Genomic DNA, 19354 nt, shown 5'->3' with positions numbered 1-19354 from the left:
TTCATTAATCATTATTAAATATTTTTCTGTATGTAGAATAATGTTCCTCTCACTTTTAATTAGAATGAATAGCAAAATCGAAACAAACAAGATTTATATTTAGCTTCTACTGATACTCACACAATATTAGATGGCTCATTTCTACTTTTTACCTGGAAACCTAATTCAAACCTCTCCTTTTTCTTACAGGGAAAAGTGGTTTTAATAAGTTTGGCACCAGCATGTGTTGGACGTATTTCACACCATGGAGAATCTATATGAATAACAAATCATTTAACGTTTCTTAAAGTATAATAGAGTATTGGAAAGTAAAAAAAAAAAAGAATAAACTATAGTTATTAACTGTCATGGCTTATGTCAATGGTATTCAACTTGAACTTTTTCTCATTCAAACACTCCACACCTTATTATAGCTAGGTATCAATGAACTAAAATTAGAAATAAAGAATCAAACTGGTTATTCCGATTCTTTCTCTTATGTCAAGCCTGAGAGGAAACTAAGTCTATGAGGCATTAATATATCAAGTCTGTAAAGTGGTAACATGTGCCCTATGGCTGTTTTGCTCAAAGAAAAAGCCATGTAATCCTTGTTAGAAACCAAGCCAAGTAACTCAGCCATAGTGTGAAAGAAAAGCACTGAAAAGTTTCTTCTGTTGAAGGGAATTGAAATTCACACTTTGACTAATGATTAACCAAGAGCATAGCAATTCTTTCCATGATTTGCTTGCATTAGCATTAGTAGAGGCATACGATGCAAGAAAGTAAACTTATGCAGCATCAGCAAAAAAAAAAAAAAAAAAACCCCTCCCATTTCACCCCTCCATTCGTTCCAAATGCCTGTCCAGCTCAGCCTTAAATTTATTTAGGCTATCAACTTCCACAACAAAAGATGGAAGTCTGTTCCACTAATCAACCACCTGCTGGCTAAAGGCAAATTTCCACACATCTATTCTACACCACACGTCTATTCAATTGCAATTGTTATCCTCACCTTGTTTCTATTGCTTAATGTGTTTTTGTCGGTATACTGCAGCAGTCACTCACCTTTCCTACCATTCTAACAACAACACTTTTTAATTGTAGTTTCCCATTAAACTAATCATCACCCTTTCTCTGCCTAAACAGTCAGAGAAAGGGTGATGATATATTTCAAATAATATAAGTTCTTGAAAAAGTTCCATTAACATGAGTTTGTACTATTATTTGAAAGCATGCAAATAATATTACAAACTCATTTTATTAATCTCACTCACTATAAGTACTCTCATAATCATGATTTTGTTTAACTTCGACAATTTCTCTTACACTTTCTTCTCAGTTATTACAAAATAATTCGGCTCCCTATTAGAGCTTGATAAACTTCTGGCATCCCCTTCCCTAAAGAATTCCTTATGTTTGATTGTAGATGCAAAATACTCATTCAGTTTGTCAGTAACCTGGGCAAGTTCTTCAACAGTAAAAATATTGATATTGAGTGGACCAATTTGATCCATCCCTTTCTTATAGTGTTTCTATAAGTAAAGAAGTCTTTGCTGGTTTTTTTTTTTTTTTTTTTTTTTTTTTTGCGTCCTTTGGCAAAGATTTCTTGTAATCTGCCTTTGCTTGCCTAACCTCCTTTGTGACTTGATTATATCTACCACAGGTTTCTGTGTTGCTCGATAATTTATATGCATTCCATGCACTTTTCTTCTCTACCACGAGTTAGCATTAGTAGAGGCATATGATGCAAAAAAGCAAGCTTATGCAGCATCAGCCAGAAAAAAAAAAAAAAAAAACCGCTTTGATTTCACCTCTCCGTTCGTTCCAAATACCTGTCCAGCTCAGCCTTAAATTTATTTAGGCTATCAACTTCCACAACAAAAGATGGAAGTCTGTTCCACCAATCAATTACCTGCTGGCTAAAGGCAAACTTCTGCACATCTATCCTACAACTGTCTTTCCTCAATTGAATTTGTGCCCTCTCAGGTGATTATTCTGAGCAAGAGGAAGAATCCCATCAACATTTAGCACTGTCTCAGACCAATCAAACCATTCAAAGCTTTATTCACCTCAATCAGATCACCTCGCAGGTGCCTAGTCTCCAAACCCTGTAATCTGCGAAACTTAAGCCTTTCTTCATAAGAGCAACCCTTTGTTCCATTCACTAATCTTGTTGCCCTTCTCTGTACTACTCCTTCCAACAGCTCTACATCCTTCTTAAAACGAGGCCTCCAGACCTGTATACAGTACTCAAGGTGTGGCCTGACCATCGCCTTATACAAGGGGATAATCACCTCCTTATCCCTGCTAGAAAAATTCCTGTATATCATTGACAAGACACCATGAGCTACTCTTGCAGACTGTCTGCACAGCTCAGAAAACTTCATATCTACCTGCACAATTAACCCCAGGTCCTGTCCTTTTCATTCTCTACCACTGTCAGTATAGTACCACAGAGTTGATACATTACTCTGGGGTTACTGTATCCCATATGTAGTATTTTACATTTGTCAATGTTAAACTTCAGTTGCCATCTCTCAGCCCATCTGCTCAACTTTTCTAGATCCTGTTGCAGCAGCATGCTCTCATTAGTGTCATTAACAACCCTGCCAATCTTCATATCATCTGCAAACTTGGACATTAAGCTTGATATACCATCATCAATATCATTTATAAATACAGAAAACAACAGTGAACCCTGAGGGACTACACTAATAACATTAGTCCACAAAGAGCAGTGTACATTGATTACCACTGTCTGTCTTCTCCCGCTCAACCATCCCTTTATCCATAGCACCAATTTGCCTTCTTTGCCGCACTACTCCAATATGTGCAGCAGTCTTCCATGTGCAACAGTATCAAAAGCCTTTCTAAAATCCAAATATATGATATCAAAGTTATTCCCTGCATCTAGTTGCTTTCTGACCACATCATAGTATCCAATCAAATTGGTCAGACAAGACTTCACCTTAACAAACTCATGCTGTGTCCGAGCTATAACTGAAGTCTTGTCTAAATGATCCTGCAGTGCTTCTTTAACCAGTGCCTCCATTAATCGCCTCCGTAGCCAGGTGGGAAGGAGCAACAGTGCGTAACACACGCTTCTTGATTAGACTGGGGTTCGAGCCCGTCACCACCAAATACGGAGGATGCGGAAAGGTCAGGGAATGACCACCGCATATTCCCGGAGCAATACGCATTAGTTGATAATGCTCCTAAAAACCAAAAAAACAACAAAAAAAACAGCCTCCATTAATTTCCCTGGAACAGAAGTTAAACTAACAGGTCTATAATTACTTGTGTTACCCTTTGATCCTCCTTTGTGAGTTTGGGTCACATTTGCACATCTCCAGTCCATGGGTATCTCCCCTGAGTCAAGGAAGCTCTCATAATTATTGCTAAGGGTTTGCTTACTTCCTTTGCTACATCCTTTAACATAACTGGATAGATCCCATCCACCCCAGGTGCCTTTCTTATGTTTATCTTCAACAATTTCTCCTCCACTTTGCTCTCAGTTATTGCAAAATCATCAAACTCACTGCCAGAGTTTAATTCACCTCTGGCATTCCCCTCCCTGAATAACGCCTCATGTATGTAGATGCAAAATACTCATTTAGTTTGTTAGCCATCTGAGCAGGATCATCAACAGTTGAACTATCAATAACCAGTGGACCAATCGATTCATCCCCTTCCTTCCTTCTAGAGTCTACATACGTAAAGAACTCTTTGCTGTTTTGCTTTGCATCCTTTGCCAAAGAGTTCTCATAATCTGCCTTTGCTTGCCTAACCTCCTTTGTGACTTGGTTACAGACCAGCTTATATCTATCGTAGGCTTCCATGTCACCCATTAATTTATATGTATCCCATGCATTTTTTTCTCTGCCACATGTCTCATTAGTTCATCTGACATCCATTTAGGTCTAAACCTTGAACAATATTTCTTAGTTGGTATGTAAAGACTAGTAGCTTCCAAGATTAATTCTTTGAATGCTTTCCGTTTTGAATTTGCTGTTGGTAACATCATCAGTTGGTCCCACCATATAGAATTTAAATACTGTCTCAGATCTCCATAGTCGCCTTTACGAAAGCGAAAACCCTTCCCTTTACTCTTGATGGTAGTTACCTTTTTGAGTAAATCCCACTTCAGCACACTGTGATCACTGCCACCTAGTGGTTCCTTTATCTGCAGATTCTTAATGCATGAAGAATCACTACTGATAATCAGATCAAGAGTATTACTCCCTCTAGTTGCCTCCCGAACATGCTGATATAGAAAATAATCATCTAATAAATCCACAAAAACCTTGCCAGTGTGTGAGTGACCAACCCAAAAATTCCAGTCAATATCCAGGTAATTAAAATCCCCCATTATAAGACTCTATGATTTACTGGCCCACTCTATTTCCCTGTCCAGTTTTTTATTATACTCAGCAGAGTCATTAGGCCTATAACACACTCCTACTCTCAATTTTGATTTCTCAGTGCTTATGTCACACCAAACTGACTCGACACTGCACTCCAGCGATGCCAACTGGCTGCACTTCCTTGGATTTTATGTTTCTTAACTAATAGCATAACCCCTCCTTCCTGTACACATTGTACTCCCCAAATTCCAGTTCTACATTCCTTATATCTGTGTGACACCACGTCTTTGATATCCCAACAATATCTGCCTTGGATGTTTTGACCAACACTTCAAATTCATCAAATATATTTACCAAACTCCTAGAATTTGTGTACATGCAAGTGTACATGCACCTGTTCCTATTCTTAGCTACCCTAACACAACCTGTGTGTTTCCTTGTACCGCAATGACTCCCAGCAGTCTCTGAAATCTCCTGCATCTTGTTTTCCCGGCTGCTGCTCATTCCAATAGAAGCAATGCAAGAATCAATTTAACCTCTGCCAACGGCTACTGTTAATCTATTAGTCCGTGTATCCCCCCCAAGCTAGTAGTTTTCCAACCCACCTAACACTGCCTCGATAGCATCAGCAAATATTCTTGCACCCTTTCTATTTAAGTGTATCCCATCCCTGTAGAAGCAATCTCTCCTGTTAACAAGCACAGACCAGGCTGAGAAAATTATTTTCTGACATCCACTTAGGCCTGAACCTGGAACAGTATTTCTTAGTTGGTATGAAAAGCCTAGTAGCTTCCAAGATTAATTCAATGAATGCTACCCATTTAGAATTTTCTCTTCAAATAGGCCTCTGGAGTTGGGAATATTCATATTCATAATAATTATACAATATACCAACCGATGTTATAAGTAGTGTTATGTTTATTAAAATAATGTTGTAGATAAAATAAAATAAAATAAAATTCCAATAAAAACTGACTGTAGAATATAATATGAATTTAAACTGCAAAGAATTATTTACAATAAAACAATGTAGATGAAACACAGGATGATAAAAGAGCTAAAATACCGTAGCTTTCAGAGGCATCCGCCTCCTTTTTCAACAGTGAGGCTTATCGTACGGCACATCCTTAAATATCAGCAGGCTCACAGTTCTCAGCACGTGGTTCCACTGGAGCATGGGCAGCGCTCTCCCCATGTGCACTGGAACCAGAAATGGCTCGGGTGCATGCCATGCGGAACCGCTCATCCGGTCCAAGAACCACTGCCTAGAAGAGGGGATGAATGCGGATTCCCATCTCTATTAATGGTATTGCTCTCAGAGGAACAAATCTGCAAGCTCTCGAGCCACTTGCGGTCCCAAAATCTCTTTAAGGATGTGCCGTACGATAAGCCTCACTGTTGAAAAAGGAGGAAGATGCCTCTGAAAGCTACGGTATTTTAGTGCTTTTATCATCCTGTGTTTCATCTATATTGTTTTATTGTAAATAATTCTTTGCAGTGTAAATTCATATTATATTCTACAGTCAGTTTTTATCAGTTTTTATTGGAATTTTATTTTATTTTATTTTATCTACAACATTATTTTAATAAACATAATACTACTTATAACATCGGTTGGTGTTGTGTAATTATTATGAATTACAATTTTCTGTTGGTAGCATCATCAGTTGGTCCCACTGTATATAATTTAAAAACTGTCTGAGACCACTGTAGTCACCTTTACAAAAGCAAAAACCCTTCCCTTTACCCCTGATGGTAGTTACATCTTTAAGTAAATCCCAAATCAGTACACTGTGATCAGTGCCAGCTAGTGGTTCTTTTATCTGCAGGTTCTTAATGCATGAATAATCACTGCTGATAATCAGATAAAGAGTATTACTCCCTCTTTTTTGCCTTTCTCTCTAACATGCTGCTGCAGAAAACAGTCATCCAATAAATCCAAAAAAAGTCTTGCTGGTCTGTGAATGACCAACCCACAAATTCCAGTCAATATTTAGAAAGTTAAAATTCCCAATTATAAGACATTCTGACTTACTGGCACTCTCTCTTTATTTCTCTGTACAGCTGTTTGTTGCATTCAGTACGAGTGATTAGGCCTATAATATAGTTCTACTCTCGTTTTTGCTTTTTCAGTGCTTCTGTCACACCAAACCGATATTGTTTGGTGTCACAGAAGCACTGAAATCTCAATATTGCACTGGCCTCCATGTCAACTGGATGCACTGCCTTATATTTTATGTGTTTCTTAACTAAGAACATAACCCCCCCCCCTCCATCCTTTCTGTACACATTCTACTCCCATATTCAAATTCTGCATCCCTTATATCTGAGTGACACCGCATCTCTGAAATCCCACGTGCACTTTCCCCAGCACTTCAAATTCATCAAATTTATTTACTGTACTCTTAGCACTGGTGTACATGCAAATATATATGCTCCTGTTCTTATTCTTTACTTGTTTCTCAATGATCCCCAGCAGTCCTTGAAATCCCCAGCACTCTGCTTTCAATAGAAGCTCATTTCAATAGAAGCGGTGCAAGAATCACTTTTACCTCTGCCTGCAACTATTGATAATCTATTAGTCTGTGTATCCCTCCCAAGTTAGTAGTTTTCCGACCCACCTAACAATGTGTCGATAGTATCAACAAATATTCTTGAACCCTTTCTATTTAAGCGTATAGGTAGTTAAGTGTATTAGGTAGCACATTAGACTAATAAAATGAAACCTATCAAGTCAAAAGATATTTTTTTCTTATATTTCAATATTCTTTTACAGAGTTAATGTTAGTATTTAAGATTTTAAACTTCAGAATATAACCTTTTATAGTTGGCTAAAAAAACTATTAAATGAATCATAAAACAATGAAAAAACAGTTATTCTCAGTTATAATCTGAAAACATTGAAGCTGAACTTTTTTTTTTTTTTTTTTTAATGGAAACCCCAAACACGAAAGGTATCAAAACCTATAGTACTTAGTACCATGCATGGGTTGAAAGAGAAGTATGGGGGGGGGGGATGCTATAGAGACTAAACATGGGTTTCACCATTTCAAACCTCCAATAAGCAAAGTGGTGGTATTGCACCAGTCGATGAGAGTTTGTTAGGTTTTATTGGCGCATTAGCAACTAAGGCTATAATGAGCTTGATGAGAGTGACTGCCAATGTAGAATAACTAATATTAGACATGATCACACAATTTCATCTAATCACATTATGTTATTATACTAACCTGTTTCTAGCATCAGTCTAGCAGATGGAAGCGATGCCACAACATCCAAATTTTCTCTTGTTTTTAAAGAGCTAGGGTGGAGATAGAAATATTTTAAAAATACAGTTGGCTAAAAACTATTTTGCCCACTAAAATTAGTGGGCAAAATAGCAAAAAATACACAATAGCAAAATTCTTATAAATAACAATAAAAACTTGTACTTAGGCTGCATTATACAATTAATATGAAATACTGGAAATTATGGTTATAAAGATATTCTTTATTATAGCTTCACCACGTGATTGGATTTTAATGTAATTATAATATGAAATAAATGCAGAGCAGTTAATAAAAAGTATGCAATATAAGGGCAGTTTTAGACAGTCCTAATATAGTAATAGTAATCGTGGCATGTGATGCAAGAAAGCAAACGTATGAGCTTATGTAGCATCAGCCAAAAAAAAAATAAATAAATAAAATTCACACAACCATTCCCTCTAAATGTTTGTCCAGTTCCTACTTAAATTTATTTAACCTATCAACTTCCACAACGACAGATGGAAGTTTGTTCCAGCAATTAACCACCCGCTGACTAAAGGCAAATTTCTGCACATCTATTTTACAGCTGTCTTTCCTCAATTTGAATTTATGCCCCCTTAGGTTAGTAATCTGAACAAATGGAAGAATCCCATCAGAATGAAGTGTGCTCAACCCATTGAAGGTCTTATATGCCTCAATCAGATCACTGCACAGGTGCCTAGTCACCAGCCACTGCAATTTGCAGAACTTAAGCCTCTCTTGGTAAGAGGATCCCTTCATTCCCCTCACCAATCTTGTTGCCCTTCTCTGTACACGCTCAAACAAATCTACATTCTTCCTAAAATGAGGCCTCCAGACCTGTACGCAGTACTCAAGGCGTGGCCTGACCATTGCCTTATACAGAGGGCCAATCACCACCTTTTCCCTGCTAGCAAAATTCCTATATATCATTGACAAAACCCCACGACCTGCTCTTGCAGCCTGTCTGCATTGTTCAGAAAACTTCATATTTGACTGCACAATTACTCCCAAGTCTTTTTCATTTTCTACTACCCTAAATGTAGTACCACACAGTTGGTACGTTCCTCTGGGGTTACTTCTACCCATATGCAGTACTTTGCATTTGTCAATGTTAAAACTTCAGTTGCCACTTCTCTGCCCATCTTCCAAAATTTTCTAGATCCTGTTGCAGTAGCACACTGCCATTAGTGTCATTAACAACCCTGCCAACCTTTGTATCATCTGCAAAATTCGACACTAAGCCTGATATACCTTCATCAATATCACTGATAAATATACAAAACAACAGTGGATCCAACACCGAACCCTGTGGGACTCCACTAATAACATTAGTCCACGAAGAGCAGCGCCCACTGATTACCACTCTCTGTCTTCTCCTATTCAACCATCCTTTTATCCATTGTAGCAACTTACCCTTAATACCATTCTGCTTCAATTTGTACAGTAGTCTTCCATGCGCAACAGTGTCAAAAGCTTTCCTGAAATCCAAGTATATGATATCAAAATTATTTTTTGCATCCAGTTCCTTTGTAACCACATCATAAAATCCAATCAAATTTGTCAGACAATTTATTGTACTATGCAATTTTATTGCACAGTACAATAAATATATTACACTGATTCCTCAGCACAAACTCTAAAACGAGTCAACAACCTCCCACCAGTCTGCTAATTTTGAGTATAAAAGTACAGTTTTGTTACCGTGCTATTTTGTCTTCACACTATATATCAAAAGGTCAGTACCTATGAACACAATATAACATATCTGTCCTACTTCGTCTTACACTATGTGATGTCTGGCTGCTTCCACCCAAATTAAAAGGTGAAACTGAAGGTGACATCAGAAAATATGAGGGGTAATCAATAAGTTATCTACTTTGGCTATAAATATTCTTGATATATACAGAAAACTGTAATTTCATCATACTCTCATAAATGTATGCATGTATTTTATTTGTGCAGCTCCAGTAAGCAAGGTGGTTAATGACATAATATATCATCAGAAAAATGTCTGAAATGAAGAAACTTGCAGTCATTATTGGGAATTATTCATGTATCAGGTCTAATTGGATCTGTTCATCTGATAGTCTGTGAATAGAAAAGTTATTGATATTGGCAGTAAAATGCTAATGACTAATATCATTTTTCCCTCACCTTTTCTCTTTATTTTCATTTTCATGCCTAGTTATGTAACTAACCTATCCTTCTAAGCTAAAATATTGAGACAGCATTGAATTAAAACTGATAAAAATTCTTCCTCCCCTATATATTTTGCTTTTAAAATACATTCAGCAATACTTGTTGCTTTCATATTATTAAAATGTGTTCTTAATTGCACATTAAGTTGAAACATTACTAGCAGATGTTTTCTATACTTCTTATAAAGCATTTTGCTTCTCCTTTAACAAATACTTTAAAACTTGATTCCACGAAGGCTTTTAGAATGGAGAGATAATACATAGTTTGGTCATTGTAAGCCTAGCAATGATTTGAAGCCAATATAAGCTATCTGATAATTGAATTTCCTATAACACATACTAAGGAAACATGCAAAATAGCAACAGTCCATTCATGATTTATGTATTTGGCAACATATATTATTTTTCCTCCTCATTGGGTCAATTAGCAATTTTTTTTCAATAACAGGATCAGAGCTAAAACTGGATATAAAAGACAAAAGGGTGTATTCAAAGAGAAACAAAGTCTTGTTTTTAATATTCTCAATATTTTCTCTTATTATTTTAATATTCTCTTATATTAATCTCAATACTTGCAAAAATTCTATCCAACATATTACATGACTATGCATAGGAGGGATGGTTACCAATATACAGCCAATTGTTGCTAATTGGTTTCTGAGATCTTCAAAAATAGCATTAGCATTAGTTGAGGCATATGATGAAGCAAGCTTATACAGCATCAGTCAAAAAAAAAAAAAAAAAAAACACTTCCCATTTCACCCATCCAGTCACTCCAAATGTTTGTTTAGTTCAGCCTTAAATTTATTTAAGCTATCAACTTCCACAACAACAGATGGAAGTCTGTTCCAGGATTCAACAACCCGCTGGCTAAAGGCAGACTTCCGCACGTCTATTCTATAACTGTCTTTCCTCCAATTTGAATCTATGCCCCCTCAGCTTCTTAATCTGAGCAAGCAGAAGTATCCCGTCAGCATTGAGCCTGCTCACACCATTCAAGGCCTTATACACCTTGATTAGATTACCTCACAGGTGCCTAGTCTCCAGATGATGCACTTGCAGAACTTAAGCCTTTCTTTATAAGTGCACCCCTTTGTTCCTCTCACCAACCTTGTTACCCTTTTCGATGTAGAATTGCTAGTACTTGTTCTAGCAATTCTACATCCTTCCTAAAATGAGGCTTCCAGACCTGTATACAGTATGCAAGGTGTGGCCTGACCATTGCCTTATACAAACGGATAATCACCTATATATAACTGACAAAACACTCTGGCAGTCCATCTGCACTGCTCAGAAAACTTCATATCTGACTGCACAATAACCCCTAGGTGTTTTTCATTCTCCACCTTCATGAGTGTAGTACCACACAGTTGGTACGTTTCTCTTGGGTTACTGCTACACATATGGAGTACTTTGCATTTGTCAAAGTTAAACTTCAGTTGCCACTTCTCAGCCCATCTGCCTAACTTTTCTAGATCCTGTTGCAGTAGCATGCTGTCTTTACTGTCACTGACAACCCTGCCAGCCTTTGTATCATCTGCAAACTTGGACATTAAGCCTGATATACCATCATCGATATCACTGATAAATACACAAAACAACAATGGGCCCAGCACCGAACCCAGGGGGACTCCGCTAATAACATAGTCCACATACCACTCTCTGCAGTCTCCCACTCAACCATCCCTTTATCCATTACAGTAACTTGTCCTTAATGCCATACCCCTTCAATTTTAGAGCAGTCTTCTATGTGCAACAGTATCAAAAGCTTTCCTGAAATCAAAGTATATGACATCAAAATTATTTTTTGCATCCAGTTCCTTTGTGACAACATTGTAGTATCCAATCAAATTGGTCAGACAAGACTTTCCCTTAACAAACCCATGCTGTGTCTGAGCTATTACTGCTGTCTTGTCTAAGTGAATCTGAATCACCTCTTTAACCAATGACTCCATTATTTTCCCTGGAACAGAAGTTAAACTAAAGGGTATATAATTATTTGTGTTGCTCTTTGAACCTCCTTTGTGAATTGGGGATGCATTTGCACATCTCTAGTCCACGGGGACCTTCCCTGACTCTAAGGATGCTCTCATAATTATGGCTAAGGGGTTTGCTTACTTCCCTTGCTGCCTCCTTCATTATAACTGGATAGATTCCATCTGCTCCAGGTGCCTTTTTTATGTTTAACTTCAATGATTTCTCCTCTACTCCGCTCTCAGTTATTACAAAATCAATTATCTCCCCGTTAGAGTTTGATAAATTCTGGCATTCCCCTCATTGAATAACTCCTTGTGTGAATGTAGGTGCAAAATACTCATTCAGTTTATCAGCTATTTGAGCAGGATCATCAATAGTCGAACCATCTATGTTAAGTGGACCAATCTGATTCATCCCCTTCCTTCTAGAGTTTACATAAGAAAAGAACTCTTTGCTGTTTGTCTTTGTGTCCTTTGCCAAAGATTTCTTGTAATCTGCCTTCGCCTGCCTAACCTCCTTTGTGATTTGATTACAGACTAGCTTATATCTGTTGTAGGCTTCTGTATCGCCTGATAATTTATATGCATCGCATTTTTCTTTTTTGCCACGAACCTCATTAATTCATCTGACATCCATTTAGGCCTGAATCTTGAACAGTAATTCTTAGTTGGTATGAAAAGCCTAGTAGCTTCCAAAATTAAGTCCCTGAAGGCTTCCCATTTAGAATTCTAAATGGGAAGAATTCTCATCTAGAAGGAAGGGAATGAATCAGATTGGTCCACTTCATATCGATGGGTCAGCTGTTGATGATCCTGATCAGGTAGCTAACAAACTAAATGAATATTTTGCATCGACATTCACACATGAGGAGTTATTCAGCGAGGGGAATGCCAGAGGTGTATTCAACTCTGGCAGTAAGCTGGAGAATCTTGTAATAACTGAGAGTAAAGTGGAGGAGAAATTGTTGAAGAGAAACGCAAGAAAGGCACCTGGGGTGGATGGGATCTATCCAGTTATATTAAAGGAGGCAGCAAAGGAAGTAAGCAAACCCTTAGCCATAATTATGAGAGCTTCCTTGGACTCAGGGGAGGTACCCATAGACTGATTGGCTGATGCTGCATAAGCTTTCTTTCTTGCATCATATGTCTCTACTAATGCTAATTCATCATTTGTAACATCATCAGATGATTCCACTGTATAGAATTTAAAAACTGTCTGAGACCACTGTAGTCACCTTTACGAAATCAAAAACCCTTCCCTTTACCGTTGATGGTAGTTACATTTTTAAGTAAACCCTACATCAGTACACTGATGATCACTGTCACCTAGTGGTTCCTTTATCTGCAAATTCTTAATGCATGATTAATCACTGCTGATAGTAATACCCTTGATCTGATTATCAGCAGTGATCTGATTATCACTGCTGATAATCAGATCAAGGGTATTACTCCCTCTGGTTGCCCGTTGAACATGTTGTTGTAGAAAACAATTCTCCAATAAATCCACAAAAGTCTTACTAGCGTGCAAGTGACCAACCCACAAGTTCCAGTTAATATCTGGAAAGTTAAAATCCCCCATTACAAGACATTCTGATTTACTGGCCCATTCTATTTCTCTGCACAACTGTTCATTGTACTCATCAGAGTCATTAGGCCTATAATGTAATCCTACTCTCATTTTCCTTTTCCCAGTGTTTATGTTACACCAAACAGACTCAACATTGCACTGTCCACCTGTGTCAACTGGATGCACTTCCTTATATTTATGGGCGCCTCCGTAGCCAGGTGGGAAGGAGCAGCAGTGCGTAGCACACGCTTCTTGATTAAACCGGGGTTCGAGCCCGTCACCACCAAATACGGAGGATGCGGAAAGGTCAGGGAATGACCACCGCATAACCCGGAGCAATATGGCCTTAGTTGCTAATGCTCCTTAAAAAAAAAAAAACAAAAACCAATCCTTATATTTATGGTGCATATTTATACACCAAAGGCTGATACTGAGATTTGTCAGGAAATCAAACTAAATGATAGCGATTAAGCTTTGAATAACTAACAATCTTTTCATTTTTCATTATACATATAAGCAAGCAAGTAACCTAAATATAATACCCAACTGAATGCCTAAATTATGTTACATTACTATATAATCAATGTAACTCATTCAGTGGCCTATATGGTTAAATTTGTGCTGATTCCAACAGAGAAACTGATGGGCCTATGGTATCATATTATATTTCATTACTTATTCATTTTTAATTAATTTTGAAGTATAAAGGAATGAGACCACCATTAAAATTTTTCATAAATCTACTTAGAATAGACTTATTACCATCCATTAATTCCAATATACAAGCCAAGATCAATAAATGCTTTTGCATCCTCTTTTGTACCATCAAACGAATGGACCTGGTGAATATTAAAAATAAATAATAAATTATAAATTTTAAAATTTCATTTTTTTACCATATAAATAAAGCTAACTAAAAATAAACATAAAATTAACATTAAAATATATAAGAACAACATGGTTCAATTTGTTTCACATTATAAATAATTAAACTGAATTATTAGACTTACCTAAATATTTTCTTATGAAACCCTTGTATTCTGACTCTCATTACATTATTAAAGTTAAGATTTTACAAATTAAATTAACTTTAGTAATATAGTGAGAATAAGAATACAAGGGTTTCCTAAGAAAATACTGAGGTAAGCCTCTTCATTCAGCTTAATAAAATGAACATGTTTAAAGTAAAAAAAAAAAAGTCTACTAAAAAGGAATGACAAAGGTAAAAATTACAAAAAATGTGTGTTATAATACTATAATATGAAAGAAAGTCAAATGAAAATGATATTTTCAATTATTTAAATTTAAATTACACATTGTTGTGAGCACTAATGCTTCTAATGAACAATAAGACACATTGGCTCCTCTATGTGCGAGGAGTAATATGCAATGGCAGGGACAATATGGTATCCACAGTGATGGATTCAGCCAAGCTAGCAAGCCACAGTGTTATTTAATTTCTTGTAGCAGAGGGGGTTCAACGTAAATTCACTGGCATATGCAAGCTAGATATAAGCTGGAGGTCTGGGTATGCTATCATTAAGCAAATTTTCATATTTTTAGGAAACTGTAAAAATATCTGGTAGAATGTTGATTACACATGGATAATGAGATATAGGAAGTTGTCAAACAATAGTGCATATAATTACTGGCCCATTCTATTTCTCTGCACAACTGTTCATTGTACTCTGATGAGTACAATGAACAGACCAATAACATAGGCCTAATGGCTCACCTAATTTTTTTTTTTGAAATAGCATTAGTATTAGCAAAGGCACATGATGCAAGAAAGCAAGCTTATATAGCACATATAGGCAACCCCCAGCCCATGGGCCATATCCGGCCCTCTACTTATTTTGATCTGGCCCTAATCTATTTCAGCGAAGTTTATCTGATTCATGGTGGGAGAAAACATGGTGTGTTCTACTAACTCACATTAAGCTAACGTCATATGACTTGCGCAAAACACACCATGTTTTCTCCCACCAAGGTCTCTTTCTCACTTTGACTAGCAGCGTGTGTGAATGTGTTATGTTCACACACGCTGCTAGTGTGTGAACATAACACGTTCACACACGCTGCTAGTTATGTTATGTGTCAGTTCGGTGCCTGCATTGATGTTGTGTTCTGTTCGGTGCCTGCATTGATGTTGTGTTCTGTTCGGTGCCTGCATTGATGTTGTGTTCTGTTCGGTGCCTGCGTTGATGTTGTGTTCTGTTCGGTGCCTGCGTTGATGTTGTGTTCTGTTCGGTGCCTGCGTTTATGTTGTGTTCTGTTCAGTGCCTGCGGTGTAGAAGAGTTTGTTTGACAGTTCTGAATATTGCTTATAAATTTGGGACAATGTCAGGTGTTATGTCAAAAAAAAAAAGAAAAGTAGATGCAGAGAATCGTCAATTTCAAGACAACTGGACAGAGGATTATTATTTTATTCTGAATAAAGGATTTCCTGTATGTTTGCTGTGCAAGGAATCCATATCTGTCAACAAAGAATACAACTTGAAGAGACACTTTCCTTCGAGACATGCGGATCACCAAAAAATTGATGGACAACTACGAAAAGATGAAATACAGAAGTTGAAAAAGAACTTGGATAGCAGCAAATGTTCAACAAGCAAAGAACACAGCACCACAGCATTGTCAAAGCCAGCTTTGTGGTAAACGAAAAAAATCGCTAAGCATTCTAAGTCATTTGGTGAAGGAGAATTTATCAAAGAATGTCTGCTGGATGTTGCAAGTATAATATGTGCTGAAAAGAAAAAAGACTTCAAGAATATTCGTTTGTCGAGACGTACTGTTGTCCGACGGATAGAAATTGTGGCTGATGATATCAAAAAAAGTTTAAAAGAGAAGACTGCTAGATTGAAAGCATTTTCAATTGCTTTGGATGACAGCACTGATCCCTCCGATACAGCACAACTAGCAATATTTCTTCGAGGAGTCGATGCAGATTTTAACATCACAGAAGAATTATTGGCGCTTCGGCCATTAAAAGGAACAACTACCGGTGAAGATATATTTGAAACAGTCAACACAGTCTTCGAGAGATTTGGGCTTAAATGGAGTTCACCATCTGGAATATGCACTGATGGAGCCCCTGCAATGGTTGGTGCACGGAAGGGATTTACTGGAATAGTTCATGAAAGAGCAATAGAACTACAGATCCATCAGGAAAATTTAACAAATTTTCACTGCATTATCCACCAACAAAATCTGTGTGCAAATCGATTAAATTCACAAATGTTATGGAAGTTGTAGTAGCCAGTATTAACTTTATTAAGTCACGTGCACTTAATCACCGCCAATTTAAGGAGTATTTGGCAGACCTATTTTCGGATTATGATGTATCTTATTATTGTGGAGTGAGGTGGTTGAGTAAAGGTAAAATGTTAAAACAATTTTATGATCTGAGACAAGACATTGTAGATTTTATGGACATAAAAGGAAACACAATTAACCAAGTAAATGATGAGTGGGTGTGTGATTTAGCATTTCTTGTAGATGTCACCAGATACCTAAACGAAATGAATCTCAAATTGCAAAAACAAGGACAATTGGTTCATGAACTGCATGGACATGTCAAAGCTTTTTGTAATAAACTAAGATTGTTGGAAAGTCAGATAAGAGCTAAAAATTGTTATCATTTTCCTACTCTAGCAACTCATAAAAATATCCCTTATAATTGTTATGGAGAAGAACTGAAGGCACTAATAGAACAATTTGATGAAAGGTTTGCCGACTTCCAAAACAAAGACTCCACATTCGCTATATTTACTCGTCCGATGGATACTGATGTAAATAATGTGCCAGAAAACTTACAGATGGAACTTATTAAGCTTCAGGCGTTTAGTGCTAAAATCACAATTTAGCAACATTGCTTTGACGGATTTTTATAAATTTTATTTGGTGGAAGAAAAATATACAAATTTACGTGCCTTTTCAAGAAAAATAATTTGTCTTTTCAGCAGCGCATATATGTGTGAACAGTTTTTTTGAGGATGAAATACAATAAATCAAAAATTCAGACAAGAATAACGGATGAAAATCTCGAAAATTCTATGCTATTATCCTTAAGTAATATTAACGTCAATATTGATAGTTTCGTAGTTCAAGTACAAGGCCAATCTTCACATTTAATTGTTATGTCGTTCATTATATTATAAAATTTATGTAGAGCTTTATACCAAAGCATTATATTATAAATAAATGAAATATGAAGTAGCAACTTGTTTTAATTCATTTAATATTAATTTATTTTATTTAATAATTTGGTCCGGCCCTTGACTTGGAGACAGAATGATAATTTGGCGTCCAAACTAGGAAAGGTTGCCCATGCCTGTTATATAGCATCAGCCAAAAAAAAAAAAAAAAAAAAAAAACCCCTTATTTCACCCATCCACTCGCTCCAAATGTTTGTCAAGCTTTGAATCTATTTAAGCTATCAACTTCTACAACAACAGATGGAAGTTTGTTCCAGCAACCAAACTTCCATGATGACTCTGATGAGTACAAACCTCAACCAGCAGCAGCAACCAAAAGACTTATGCAACAGTCTGCATCCAAAAGACTTATGCAACAGTCTGCATCCAAAAGACTTATAAACAGGCTATAAAAAACCTGGTGTACAAATGGGTTAAATGCCTAACTGTAGTGGAGATTTTTTAAAAAATAAAGTGCCAGTTATTGATAAGAAAATTTTTTTTCATTTTCATTTGACTTATCCTTAACTTGATTATGCACAACTTAACTGTTTTAATATAAAAGACTAATTTATGAAAATGTGTTGTCCTAGTAAATATAAATATTCTGTTTATATGCCACTAGGTCAGAGGAGTTTACAGTTAACCGTTTTTACAACAAATACAATCATTAACAATATTTAGCAATTTTGCAATGCACATTAATGGAATAAATTCCTATTTATTCTTGAGGAGGTTAGAAGTTTATCTAAATTTAAAGATGGATTGGACAAATACTTCAAAAAAAGTGGTAAATGAAGTGAGTGATGGTAACATTGGTTACTCTTTTTTTATTTTTCTCCTCTTCCTAGCTGATTCAAGATAATCCTATTTCTTTGCATCATTCGGCAAAGACTAATGCTATACTACCATTACCAATAACAGAGTAATAGCAGATTAGTATTACTTTAAATAACCTTAAAATCCCCTAAACAGAGTGGATTTTTTTTCATAATAAGTCAAAGGCTGATGCTGAGATTTGTCAGGAAATGCTTCTACTGAATAATTTCATGAATTTTTGTTGGCAATGACCTCTAAAGACAAAAGATAAATGTTATTTAGTTAGAACAAAGTGATATTTGGCTTGACTTAGTGACTCACAGACAACATGAATCACCTGCTTGAACTGTTGATAATTTTCTTGCATATTAACAAAAAATTTTCATTCTGATTTATCATCATACGCTGTCTTAAGGAAAATTAATGTTTTCCTTACTACACAGGTCTGTTCTCTTTGCTGCCTTGGCAGTGGCTCTTTTTTGTGAAACACTTTCATTAAAACATATTGAATGACCACTGTTCATCATGTCTATTCAAATTGTTGAGCCATCAATTTCTGAGATATTAGTGCTTAGTACCTTGTTGGCTAATATTAATATTGATTCCAATTTGTGGGATTAAACCATATGAAGAGAATATTATCAGTGTATAAGAGAAACCATTTAGAGAAAGCAACATATAAAAGAGAGTCATTTAGACAAAGCAGCATATGTAAGGGAAAGACATTTAATTTTTAGAATGATTATAATATCATTGGGTCCATTGTTGTTTTGTACATTTATCAATGATATTGATGAAGGTATATCAAGCTTAATGTCAAAGTTTGCAGATCATACAAAGGTTGGCAGGGTTGTAAATAACAGTAATGACAGCATGCTGCTGCAACAGGATCTGGAAAAGTTAGGCAGATGGGCTGAGAAGTGGCAACTGAAGTTTAACACTGACAAATACAAAGTACAGCATATGGGTAGCAGTAACCATAGAG

At 36.4% G+C, this 19354-nt stretch overlaps 1 protein-coding gene across 1 annotated transcript in view; it reads right to left on the bottom strand.

Annotated features, from left to right (window-relative positions):
* Positions 1–19354, bottom strand: part of LOC150087518 (deoxyribonuclease TATDN1-like) — a 119926-nt gene that overhangs the window by 13003 nt on the left and 87569 nt on the right. The window contains exons 8-10 of the mRNA XM_090372512.1: positions 14117–14193; positions 7574–7644; positions 121–253 (exon numbers count right to left, since the gene is read on the bottom strand). Coding sequence (XP_090228638.1) covers positions 121–253; positions 7574–7644; positions 14117–14193 — 281 coding nt within the window. The remainder of the gene's footprint in view (positions 1–120; positions 254–7573; positions 7645–14116; positions 14194–19354) is intronic.

Source organism: Mastigoproctus giganteus, chromosome 4, assembly GCF_048544385.1.
Source record: "Mastigoproctus giganteus isolate SK-2022 chromosome 4, ASM4854438v1, whole genome shotgun sequence".
Classification (NCBI taxonomy): domain Eukaryota; kingdom Metazoa; phylum Arthropoda; class Arachnida; order Uropygi; family Thelyphonidae; genus Mastigoproctus; species Mastigoproctus giganteus.
This window is presented reverse-complemented; position numbering and strand designations above follow the sequence as displayed.